The sequence below is a fragment of the Delphinapterus leucas genome, chromosome 7 (genome assembly GCF_059928025.1).
Source record: "Delphinapterus leucas isolate spDelLeu-1000000601 "Yukka" chromosome 7, BTC_Dleu_Yukka2, whole genome shotgun sequence".
Lineage (NCBI taxonomy): Eukaryota > Metazoa > Chordata > Mammalia > Artiodactyla > Monodontidae > Delphinapterus > Delphinapterus leucas.
In genome coordinates, this window is record NC_143135.1 from 40,660,451 (window position 1) to 40,673,254 (window position 12,804).

The 12,804-nt window shown below is 42.2% G+C and overlaps 1 protein-coding gene across 1 annotated transcript in view; it reads left to right on the plus strand.

Annotated features, from left to right (window-relative positions):
- Positions 1–5,440, plus strand: part of LOC111165269 (uncharacterized) — an 80,364-nt gene extending 74,924 nt beyond the window's left edge. The window contains 5 exon segments of the mRNA XM_089915857.1: positions 2,195–2,315; positions 2,963–3,269; positions 3,751–3,833; positions 5,110–5,332; positions 5,334–5,440. Of these exon segments, the coding sequence (XP_089771983.1) occupies positions 2,195–2,315; positions 2,963–3,269; positions 3,751–3,833; positions 5,110–5,332; positions 5,334–5,387 (788 nt within the window). The 3' untranslated portion in view covers positions 5,388–5,440.
- The last annotated feature ends 7,364 nt before the right edge of the window (positions 5,441–12,804 follow it).

Genomic DNA, 12,804 nt, shown 5'->3' on the forward strand with positions numbered 1-12,804 from the left:
TTCCAGTATGACTCTGAAAAGGAGTAGTAAAACAGGGCATTGTTGTACCTGCTCTTAGTGGGAAAGCTTCGAGTCTCTCACCATTAAGTATAAAGCTACTGCAGGGTTTTTGTAGTCTTTATCAAGTTGAGGAAGTTCCCCTCTATTGCTAGTTTTCTGAGTTTTTATCATAAATGGGTGTTGGATTTTGTCAAATGCCTTTTCTGCATCTATTAATACTATCATGTGATTTTTCATTTTTAGTCTGTTAGTGTGATGGATTACATTGATTTTTCCCACACTTCCTTAAAGGCAGTGTCTGAATGCAATTTTTTTCCAATTAGATATCTCATGTGAGAATTGGAAGGCAGAGTCAGAGTTCTATCTTCCTGCTCTTCTGTTTTCTGTTGGCAAGCAGTCAAGAAGCCAGGGGTTCGACAGCAGCATCCCTGGGTCCAGGATGTCAGTGGTGTTGAAAGGTAGTTGTGGCAGCACCAGGGCAGCGTCCTGATCCCTGAATCACAGGCTCCATGGGGCTTTTTTCATGTCTACAGTTCAAGTGTGTGGACTTCTCAGTCTCCACCTTTTGGTTATGGTAAATGTAGCATCTTCCGGAACTATACACATTATTTTTTAACATCTAGTCCCTGTATGAAATGCCTTTCTGCTTAAAATATCTAGAGTAGCTTCTGTGTGCTTCTAAAACTGACCAGGGACCATCATAGATGTGGATAAGCATGCTTACTGAAGAGAATGGATGAAACAGTGTGAGGGAATAAAATTCCTCATGAGGGCGTGAGCTGTAAAACACAGGAAGAAAACAAGGTACCAGCCCCATTTTATATTTGACTGAAAGGTGGCTTCCTTGAAGACTGCTTCTTCCAGAAGCACTTACCAGCAGCTCAGGCTGGCGTTCCTCTCAAAATTAAAATACAATAAGCATTATCAATGTCTCCCAACTAACCTCCAAGTAAATCTCATTGCCATCACACAATGTCCTTCAGTTGTTCTTTTTTCTTCTATACCCACCTCCTTCACCCCTCCCACCCCCATTTTAATAAAATAAAAGAATAAGACTGGAAGGTGCCTCACAGCTATTTTACTTTATTTACTACTTTCTAGACTTATAAAGAGGCCAAATCAGTAGAATGACTTTCCTAATATAAGCTATACATGATCTAATGACCACCTATGTTCCAACATTACCCCACACCTAGTAGGACTGTAGAGAAGTAAAATAAATGCCAGAGGGTTACTCTAGACATTTCATGATTCAGGGTCTCTGTCCACTTCTGTCTAGGTCTTTTCATCACACAATTTGTGTTACTCCGCGATTCATCCCAGGATCCTTCCACAGGTAACACCGCATGGTTTCAGTCCGGGGACTCTGCTCCACTCTCCCCTCACTGAGGCGGGCTCCAGTCTCTCTGTCTCCTGCGGCACACGTGCTTAGGTCAATTTCGGGATGCTGGAGCTCCCCAGGCACCACCCATAGAGCAGGACGCAGGAATGGCTTTGTGCGGACAGTGTGCTCATGGATCACATCCCTCGCCTAATGGTCCGTGGGAAATGGGTTCGGAACCTGGGCCAGCACAAGCGGATGGCAAACAGGTGCAGTGACTGAGGGGCAGGTAACCGTCAAACGCAAGCCCCAGTGGCAGGTTCTGGGAGCTTTTTTCCCCCATTTAAGTCCTGGGTTCCAAATTAAGACTCTGCCAGCTTGCTTCTCACAGGGTACTCTTTGCCAAAGGTACTCTTTGAAGCAGCTGAGCAGTAGAATTTGGTTCTTCAGTTTCTCAGGGATTCCAACCACAGAGATATGTCCTCCCTACCCACCTCCCCCAACCAGGTATGAGCAAAAGCCCCACACCAGGACAGCTCTGGGTTGCACAGTGGGAAAAGCTGTGGTGACAGGTACTTGGAGTCTGTCCTCCAGGAGTCCTGGCCAACAGGTTGTATGTGAAAATGTGTGGAGTGACTGACAGGGAGGGGGCTACGGACTGAGACCTCCTCACCCAGTTGTCCCACTAGGTTTCTTTGCTAAGCCAAGCATGCTACAGGCTTACTGGATCTTACAGCAGTCCACTTGGCTGAGAAGGAAATGATGGTGAAGGGAAGTGACATGTCCAACCTGAAGTCAGGATGCCAGGGAGTTAGAGTCAGAGACAGAATCAGAGCCTGGGTCTGTGGGCTCACAGAACTTGAACTGCTGCAGGTGGTGATGTCATTTTCCCCTTGCAGAAAGGTGCCATGGGCTTCTGGAAGTTCCCCCCGTTCCTGGTCCTCAGCATTCTAGTCCTGAACCAGGCAGGTATGCTCCAGGCAGCGCCATTCAGGTGAGACAGCCCTGCCAGGAGCACTCTCACCTCCTATGGCCTCTGGAATCATACAGTTCTGTGTTCTCAGTTGTGCTTGTGCTGAACCTTTAGCAACTGGCTCCTGGTGGGTGGAGGTGGGGGGATGGGTGGTGGTAATGTACAAATGTACACTTATATATAAGTTTATCATAAAAAGATGTGTAGCACACAGTTTACAAATAGACATAACATATACAGTACTAGTTATTATAAATTTCATATAACTCATTGAACCTCACAATATACTTTTGTTGCTTTTTATCAAACACTTTTATCTTTAGCAAAGCTATTTACTAACTTAACCATAATTTGAGAAATGGATTTCATCCTAGTCTGCTAATTACTTGGCCAATAAATTTGTTATTAAATCTGATATGTGATCTATTCATCTAATTTCTCATCCTCATTCAAATTATATTTATTAAACTGAAACCATTTGCAGATTCAAATTATCATTATCATTTAATTTTTAATAATGGCTGCATTTAAAACACTAAGGTCAAAAAATTCCTGAAAATCTAACCATCAGTTGCCAGCAAACCATTTCTTTGAGGTCACACCAGAGCCTAACTCCTGGTGAAGCAGCATTTTGGGATAGACAATGGCCTCATTTCTTCCGTTGGCAGTTGGGGCAGCCACATCCTCAGGGGAAGATACAGAAACCAGGAAACCTGGCTGCTAATCCTGGGGGTGGGGGTAGGCAGGGACTCAGAGCCAGGATTGTGCTTGCTCCCCTTCCCTAGGTGGGCCTTGGAGAATGGCTTTGATCCCGCTACACTCACCAATAAGGAAATGCGCCTCCTACTGGCTGCAATGATGAACGATTATGTGCAGATGAAGGCCTGTGAGCTGAAGCAAGAGACAGGAGGGCTTCAGGTTAAGGCTCTGCCCTCTGCTCAGCACTTACCCTCTCCCCTGGCTTACCAGGAAGATGTATCCTGACAGGTAGGAGAGAACATAGCTGGATAGGCAGCCAGCAAGCAGTCACTGTTCACCTTGGCCTGGGGCCCACCTCTTCTACAGGCTCCACTGAAGACAGAGGTCATGTGAAGGAACTATGGTTGCACCACAGGTACAAAGATCCCTTTCTAAAAGCAGTGGGGGAAGCTGTGGAACTCCTCACTCCGGAAATTGTCTGGCAGTACTGAGGATACTTCCCAGCACTGGAGGAGTTTAGCCTCGTAAAGCCAGGGAATGAATCCCATGTATCTCAGGGGATTCTATAAATCTAGCCCCTCCTTGTTAACCTGCACATGATATTCTTTCACACCTGCAAGGCATCTTCATTGCACATTTGCAAGGTGAAGCCAGAGCCCTTACAAAGGATGTTGTCAGGTAGCACAGTGTCTGAGGTAGGTCCAGGGCCTTTAGATGTGTAGAATCTGTGGAGATGTGCATGTTCTCACTGGACCAGACACCCTTCCCCAGCCTCACCTCCTTGTGCACCCTGAGCTTGGAGCTCACACCAGCTCCTGACCTGGCCGTACCTGGGCAGAGGTATGTGCTGCACCTGTATCTGCCCTAAGAACCTCTCTGCAGAGCAAGAAGGACTGAGCAGCATGTGGAATGCCAGAAAAGGTCACCCCTTCCCCCCGCAGCCCTTCCCCACACTGCCCTGGCTCAGTGAACCTCTGTGTTCTCCTAATGGAGGATGCGTGAGCTGCCCCCATTCCTGCCCCTCTGCTTTTGTTCCAGGTGCCCTCTCCCTATTCTAACCTTCTGCATGACTGCCTGCAGGGGCAGCCCTGGTGCATGGTATTGTCTAGCCTGACTTTTCCCTGTAGCCTGGACAGGTCCAGAACTAAGCAGTGCAATAATCTGAGCACCTGTGTCCTGGGCACATACACATAGGACCTCAACAAGTTTTACACATTCCCCTTAACTAAAACTGGGGTCAGAATGCCTGGCAAGAAATGGGTCATGGCCAGAGTATTGGAGAAAGACCATGACCCCTCATGTTGGCATGCCTCAAGGGGCCTACTCAACCTCTTCCTCTCCTTTCTAATTCCTTTGTTCCTGTAACTTGATGCATGTGGTCTTCTCTGGTTGCTCTTTGGGCTAGTATCAGTGGCATTCTTTGTGGCAGTGGATGTCTGGAACATCAGATGGGAGGAGGGAGAGCAGGCCAGAGAGAATCATTCAGGAAGAGATCAGGAGAGAGAGGGCAGCCCTGTAAGTACCTGCGGATTTCATAGCAGAGCTTCTCAGTCCTGCTTCTGAACATGCCTTTCATTGGGGGAATAATAGTATATTTCTAAAAACCCCTGAGCTGTGGTGGTTATTGCTCTGGCCACATCTCACACTTCATGGATACAGGGACCTGTCTGGCAAGTAGCTTTAGCCCCGGGTAGCTGGAGTCAGGGCATAGTGGGTGGTCCCTGTGAACAACCTCAGGTAGTGAAAACAGGAGCACTAAGCACCTCTGAGACTTGATGCTGCAAACTCGCTTCCTCTTCCAGGAGGACAGGGGAATTTTCCTTTTCCTAAGAAGTACTCAGTACCTTGTGAATGGGATGCATCTTCTAGACAATCTTTAAGAATGAGGTTGGATATGGCACCATAATCTCTCTAGTCACCTAAGTCTTGGTTAAGCTTTCGTTTACTTGTACAGAAAAGACTGGCTGCTATTGTTCTGTGTTCCATGGCTTGTTGCCCAGAGCACGTTTGGGTTTTCTGACACCCTTGGAAACGTCTATGGGGAGTGACTGTGGCACTTTCCCTAATGCCCTATGATTGTCTGTGGTGATTTCGTGTTTAGGAAAAATATTTAAAGTTCATTGGTGCCTCTCGGAGCAGTAATTTTACCATGTTGGTCCCATGGGGTAGCACCTGCCCTCAGCCTCTCACTGACAGGCCTTTTCTTTTTCTCTATCCTGCAAATCAGCATCACTGCCCAGAAGAGATCCTGTAACACTGCGACCTGTGTGACCCATAAGATGGCGGGCTGGCTGAGCAGGTCTGAGAGTGTGGTTAAGAACAACTTCACGCCCACCAACGGGGGCTCCAAAGCCTTTGGCTGGCACCGCAGCGACCTTCAGGCCTGAGCAGTGAAATGACTCCAGGAAGAAGACAACCGCCCTAGTACCTCAGACGGCAGGGCAGATGGCTGGGTATTGCAGGAGTGCAGGCCACAGTCTGACCCTCCCTGGTCCTGTATTGTAAAAAAATCCACAGTGAAGGTGCCAACCACAGTGTCTGGAGAAAGAACAGAGTCCCAATAGCTAGAACACCTAGAATTTGGGTTCATTTCTGCTTTTTTTCAGTGCCTCCAAGTGACTCTGAGATCATCTGCCAGGAAATATAGATCCTATTCATTTAAAACACAGTTCCCTACAGTTATAATTGTGATTATTCTAGTTTTTTAGTTTGAAAGGCAAAGACCCTACCCTTTGGGAGTATTCCCTACAATGTCATGTACATCTGGATTCAGAGCATAGACTTGGGTTCAAATACTGTGTTTGTCCTCTACTAACTATATGACCACAGACCTGACCCTCTCTGAGCCTGTTTCCCCATATAACTTGAAAGCAACAATAAGTACCTACCTGTATCATTAATATAAAAAGTAATTGAGATAATACATGACAAGAGCCTCGCTGTTAATAAGTAATAATATTCTAGTTCTTACTTTTTTTTTCTCCTAGGTCACCAAGGAGCTGAACTCCATTTCTTTTAATTTGCAATGAAAGCAACTTATTGAAAAGAAATAGCATGGAAGACACACATATATGCATGCCTCTTGATATTGAAAACACTCCTTTTTGCTTGAAATAAACTAAAGATAAATGCAGAATAAAATCATTGTAATTACCCAATGTGCATCTTTTTTATAGGTGATTCTGTATTCTATAAATATGATGCATGTCTCACTGGCTTATCTGGTAGCAAATCTGGGCCCTGTCAGCCAACGTGTTGGCTGCTCTGCTAAACCTCAGGGGCACATGAAATAGCTGCCTTGTGGGTGCCTGGGGATGCCTAGTAATGCTGAGCCTCAATGGAACTCTCTCTTTAAAGAAATGTTCTCATTTGTGCACTTCATCAAGATAACAAATGTATTTTCAATACAGTTAAAAGGAGTCCCTGCTGTTATTTATGTTGTTTTTCCCATGAGAACCTCAGGGACCTGTGACACTTTGTTGAACAGGAGGGCTCAAATGAGGCAATGATACCATGTTTGGGGTGGGTCCTCAGTATCCTGTATCCTCAGTGTCTAGTGAAACACCTTTACTGGAATTAGAACCCTGTGCATCTCAAAGACATTCACATTTATTTTCAAAGAGTGCCCTGGTCCCCAGCCCCAGAAATTATCTGTTCTCTTCTCCTTGACTCAGGTTTGCCCTTACCCATCCCTGCCTTTCCTCCCAACAGCACCCCTTCATACACCCCATAGCCTGAAAAGCCCTTTAGAACAATGGCTCACAGTTTGAAAGGGAATCACACACTGGCAGACCTGGAAAGATAATCAGATGCCATCTAATCCAACTTTTTACTCTCTGTTGTGCAGAGAAGAAAAGTGCATTGCTCAGGTCCTGCAATAAGTTTAACAGAGACATTCCTGTATTTAACAAATAATCATTGAGTATCTGCTATATGCTTGACCCTATTTGAGCTCCAGGACTAGAGCAATGAACAGAACAGACAAAACCCCCTGCATTCATGGAGCTTATATTCTAACTGGGGGGGAGATTGAGGCGATACATGCTGTAGAATCGGAGATGGTCGGTATTGGAAGGAATCTGGGATGTCATAGGGTCTAAAGGCTTATTAGATACAGAAATTTCCCAGCGTCAACATCCCTGGCATTTGCTGGAAATGCTGGTGAGAAAGTGCTGACTGTAACTTCCAAGATGACTCAGCAGCAAGTTTCACTGGTGGGCAGTCAGTTAAGAGGGGTTTTTTAATTAGAAAAGTCATCTACTACCTACTGATTCTAGTTATTTCCTCAGAAACGCATAGAATTATGACCCTTGCTCCCATTCATTCTTTACTCATCACAGTAGTACATAAAGCAGGTCAGACCATGTCTCCCTTAAGGACAGAATACTCCATTCAGTCCCCATCTCACAGAGTAAACACTTGGGGCATTGCAGTGGCTTCTTAATAAACTCCACTTGGTCAGAGAATATGTATTAAAATTTATTTCCAAATTCAATTTGCTTGTGATTTATTTAGGATTTTGTACTACCTTTGTTAAGTCTAGAATTGGGGCTATGCCAATGGTATCAAATGAGTTGGCAAACTTGAAATTTCTCTGTTTTAAATCAGTGCAAATAGTGTGAAAACTATCTCTGCCTTAAGCTGGATGTAATTCACCTGCAAAAGTTTCTCACAGAGTTCTTTTTATAACATAGTTCCTTGCAAGGTTTTCAATTTTTTCAAGATTATTCAACTCTACTTTTTTATTTTATTCTGTATATTCTTGATTTATATACATTTCTGTGGAACTTTAATTTTAAAATTTTTACATGCATTAGCAAATCGCACTTTTTCATTATAATTTAAAATTTTCATATTTGAGGTTATATCTTCTTTTTCATTCTGGATGTAGTGTACCTGTACCTGGTAGTCTAACAGGTACCACATGACCTGACCCTATATATTTCTCAGATCTCCTGACAACTGACCCATTGCTTGCTCCACTCCCATCTTCCTCTGGGTCTTTGCAGTTACTATTTTCTCTGCCTAGCATGCTATTCCCTCAATGTTTGCGTGACCGACTCGCTCCCTTTCTTTCAGAACTCTGCTGAAACATCACCGTCTCAGAAAAGGCTTTCCTGTATGCTTATATATGAAATGGCTCTGATCACTGTCTACCCACCTTATTCAGCTTTATTTTATCCATATAGAACTTACCATTATTTTATCCACATGGAACATATTACCATCTAAAATGTTACATATTTAGTGGGGTTTTTTGGTCTATGTACTTCCACTAGCATGTAACTCTATGAAGGAAGTTATATGGATGTTTACCTATATCCCTGGAGCACAGAAAAATTTCTAGAACATGGTAGCCCTTCAATAAATATGTTGAGTTAATAAGTAAATTATAAAACTCTATGAACTTCTGACTTATTTTCCTCTGAGTTCATCTTTAACATGAACTCAGAGGAAAATAAGCATCATGTTTTGAGAAGTAAAGTTGTCATTTTTAAAATCATCTTTAATTTTTCTTTTGCTATCTACTCTTAACTCAAAAGTTATTTAGTAGAGAAATTTCAAATTTAAAATATATTTTAAAATTACATTTCAGTTATTTAGTTCCAGGTTTTTTGCACTGAGGTTTGATAAAGTGATCTCTACAATTTTTTGCTTGGGAAATTTAGATAAATTTTCTTTGAGGCATATTATATGGTCCGTTCTCACAAATGTATAAAAATAACAGAAAATAAAGTACTTTCCCTGAGCTAAAAACTTTTATATCAGTATCTATCTATGTATATATCTATGCATATATAATTAAAAGATTAATAACATTATTCTTATATATTATTTTTGCCTGGGTAGTTGATCTTGCAAAGACTAAGAGAGGGCAGTAAAGTTTCCAAGTGTTATTTTTGTCTCTGTGAATTAGACCCTTGTATTTCTAAAAACATTTAATTTTACATATTATAAAGGGTTATTTTTTACTTTTAAAATCTACTTTCATAAGGTATAAATTATATAATATAAAATTATATAGATGAATTATATTTCCATGAGTTTTGCTGAAAGTATACCATAAAATTTATGTAACCATCACAGCAATAGAAGGTATGGAATATTTCCATCATCTCAGAATGTTCCTCATGCCACTTTGAAGTCAATATCCTCCAAACCCCTGCCTCTCATAATCACTGATGTAATTTATACCACTGTGAATTCATTTTTCGATAGATATATGCTATGTACTCTTTTTTATCTAGCTCCTTTCACTCAGCATCTTGTTTGGGAGATTTATTTATATTGTTGCAAATATCATTATATAGTTATCTGGGAAACTAATTGGATATTAATTGAGTATTAATTCTCAAGGATTGTAGAGGAGGGGTTAAGTAGTATTCCACTGCATACTAAAATCTGTTGGACAGACAGATGCATTACTTTCAGTTTTGGTTATTATGCATGACACTCTTATGAACATTCATGTATAAATATTTCTGGGAACAGTTGAAGCCATTTCTCTTGGATAAATAGCTAAAAGTTGTATGGTAAATGTCTGTTATGACTAAACTGACTCTGCCAGTTTACAAATGGCTCTGCCATTTTACACTCCCAGCATAAATGTCAGATCATTTAACTTGCTGCACACAACCCTGACAATGTTTGGTATTTTCAGCCTTTATAATTTTGGCCATTCTTATGATACTGTAGCAGATTCTAATTGTGAGTTTTAATTTTTATCTCCCTAATAACTACTGATAATTGAATATCCTCTCATATGCTTATTGGCCATTTGTTTATATTCTTTCATGAAGTTCCTGTTCCACTATTTTTCCCATTTTTAATTGGACACCTTATCTTCTTACTATGTAGTTGTAAAAGATCTTAATATATTCTAGATACAAGTCCTGCTTCCTTTGGGGGCACTATTTCACTTACCTGCTCACGTTTCTCTCCCTCTTGAATCACTTCTTCTGTGGGAAGCCAGATGCCATGAAACGAGGCTGTTCAAGCAGGCTATGGAGGAGTCTGTGTGTCAAGGAATGCAGGTCTCTGACCAATAGCCATGAAGAATGGAGGCCTGTCAAAACCAAATGAGTGAGTTTAGAAGTGGATTCTCTAGCTCCCTTTGAGCCTGGATATGACTGTAGGCATAGCTGAGAGCTGGACAACAACCTCAAGAGAGACCCCGAGCTAGAACCACCCAGCTGAGCCTGTCCCAGAGAACCTACTCTCAGAAACTGTATGCGATATTAAGTTTTTGTTCTTCAGAGCTGCTAAGTTTTGAGATAATTTGCTACACAGCAATAGATAACTAATATCCATCCAAACCATGATAACTTTAGTGCTTTCCCTGGAAAACACATGCAAGGGAAGTTGGCTAGATGAGCAGACCTGAGTTCAAGTTGGAAGTCACAGTTCCCAGAAAGGATGCAGTCAGATTTCTTTCCCCTGGTTCCCAAGCCCAGATCATGTTAGGTGCAATGGCATAAGTGGCTTCCACTCCAAACAAAATTAAGTCCTGTTCCTCCTCATTATTGAGTGCTTTTTACCAGAGCCTCTCTCTCTGAGTTCTCAATGCTCTCCATCCTGTAGCTACTCTTTCACATCATTCTTTCTGCCTCTAAGATTCTCATGGTGGGAAGAAACCATTAAGATCGTGTAGCACAACCCTCATGCTTGAATTACTCTATAACACCCCGAAGTGGTCTACTAGCTTACTTTTGAAATTTTGATGTCACCATCTCCTGATATAGCTCATTCTATCTTTGGATCATTCTGACTCTTAGAAAATTCCTCCAATAGTGAGCAGAGTTCACTTTCTTTCCTCTCCTGCTTCACTGGGTTCTCAAGAAATTCATTCTTGGGAAAAATATCCAGGGAGAATTAGCTATGAGTGAGGCCACACTTCTGAAGGTACTAATCGTTGGGGATTTAAAGTAAATCATATTTTCTTTACTATGAAGTCCCTAGTTGGATTTAGCCATCTCATTAGCTAGATTCATTCTAGACAATTACCTATTCATTCTCAAGAATGTATCTGGGGTAGGGGAGAAGGTTCTGCAATTATTTGGGTCCTCAGATGTTTCTACTCTTGGCGAAGCTTTTCTGGATACACCTGTAGCAGCCGCTGCACATAAATGATTGGTAGAGCTAACAAACGTTTTGCCCTTGTCTCTTGTAGGGCCCTGACCCAAGAGCTATAAATCTGGGCCTCATCTCTCCTACTCAGGCTTGCCAGGACCATGATGAGATTAATTGTTTCCATAAAGAGGGGTACTCTAGAGGCTTCCTGCAGAGCCTGGCTAAACTGTGGATCTAGGAAGGTTGTAGGAGTGGTTTCTTGCCATTGTAAAGAGAGTCAACAATCTGCCAGGTCCTGTATAAAACCCTTAAGATAGTCCACAAAGCTACAGATGATGTGAAACCTGACTATTGTTCCAGCCTCATTTCTTACCATGCTCTCCCTCCCACTTTAGTTCCAATTACACTGGTATTCTTTCAATTTGTCAGAACCTGCATGTTCTTCCTACACGGGGCCTTTCCACATTCTGTTTCTTTGTTCTATAGTCCTTATATCTTCTCTATTCCCAGGTAACTCTATCTTTCAGATTTCAGCTAAGGCTTCCTCATGGAAGCCTTCCCAGATGACCACTCCCAGAGTCTAGGTTACATTCCTTTCTTATCTGATTTCAAAGATTGGATATATCTTTCTTTCAGCTCACTATTTCAGGTTTAGTTTATACATTCAGATTTATTATTTTATTAATATCTATTTCCTCTTAGACTGAGAGTCCCATCCACACAGGAACCACATCTGTTTTGCTCTTTGTTGTAGCACTTAACGTGGTGTCAGGTATAGTAAGTCTTTGCAGCATTTAGGAAAGAAGCAATTAGAACCCATTGTGTTAAATGCTATCTTTGGAGTAGGCACAGGGCACTACACTCTAACCTGATCTAGATTTTTAAAAACTTCCCTGGGGATGTGATATCATATCACATCTCTAAAAATGAACAGCATTCTGTCAAGTGAACAAAGAAACTAGAGAAGTAAGAGGTAAGAAGAGCCTGAATAAGTTGGTCAATCATTGGATCCAAGTCAAGTCAATTATTTCCCCTCTGCCAATGAGAACTACCAGTCTTCTATCCAGGCACAGAAAGTTATTGAAAGTCTCATGAAGGATGGCAGATTTAAAACTGGAAGAAAAATGAGCTTGTAAGGTGGCAGTTGTATGGCACATACCACCACAGAGCCTCACCAAGGAAGACTAGCTTTGCTAGAGAGCTGTACCCTTGATCACTTATGACTGGGTTTCTGGAGATGGCAGAACGTCCAGGAGCCACAGCTGAGGATTCCAGAGCTAAGAATAGGTGATGCCAGATCAGGCAGGATCACTAAGGCTATTCTTCTTTTAGTCTTGTGAAGGTTGGGCCTAGGACATGACCTGGGAATGCAAAGGCAATTCCACAAAACCCTAGCAAAACCAGAAAGCAGTATCACATACACCTGACTTGGGAAGCTCCCAAGGAATGCTGGGCCTGTCTATCGGTCATGTGGAATCAGCTGAAGTGGTTGCATTTCTATACACTAACAGCAAACTTCTCTATCCACTTCTCTATCCTTGGCTCCTGCCAAAATAGCTGAGGGACAATGCTCTTAAGTCTCCTAGAGACTTTCTGACTTGATTGTGTCAACTGAAAAAAAAAAAGCACAACCTAAAAGTTGAGAATTATGTTTTATTTGGCAGAATTGCTAAGGACTTACGTCTAGAAGGCAGCCTTTCAGATATCTCTGAGGGACTGCTCCAAAGAGGTAAGGGAGGAG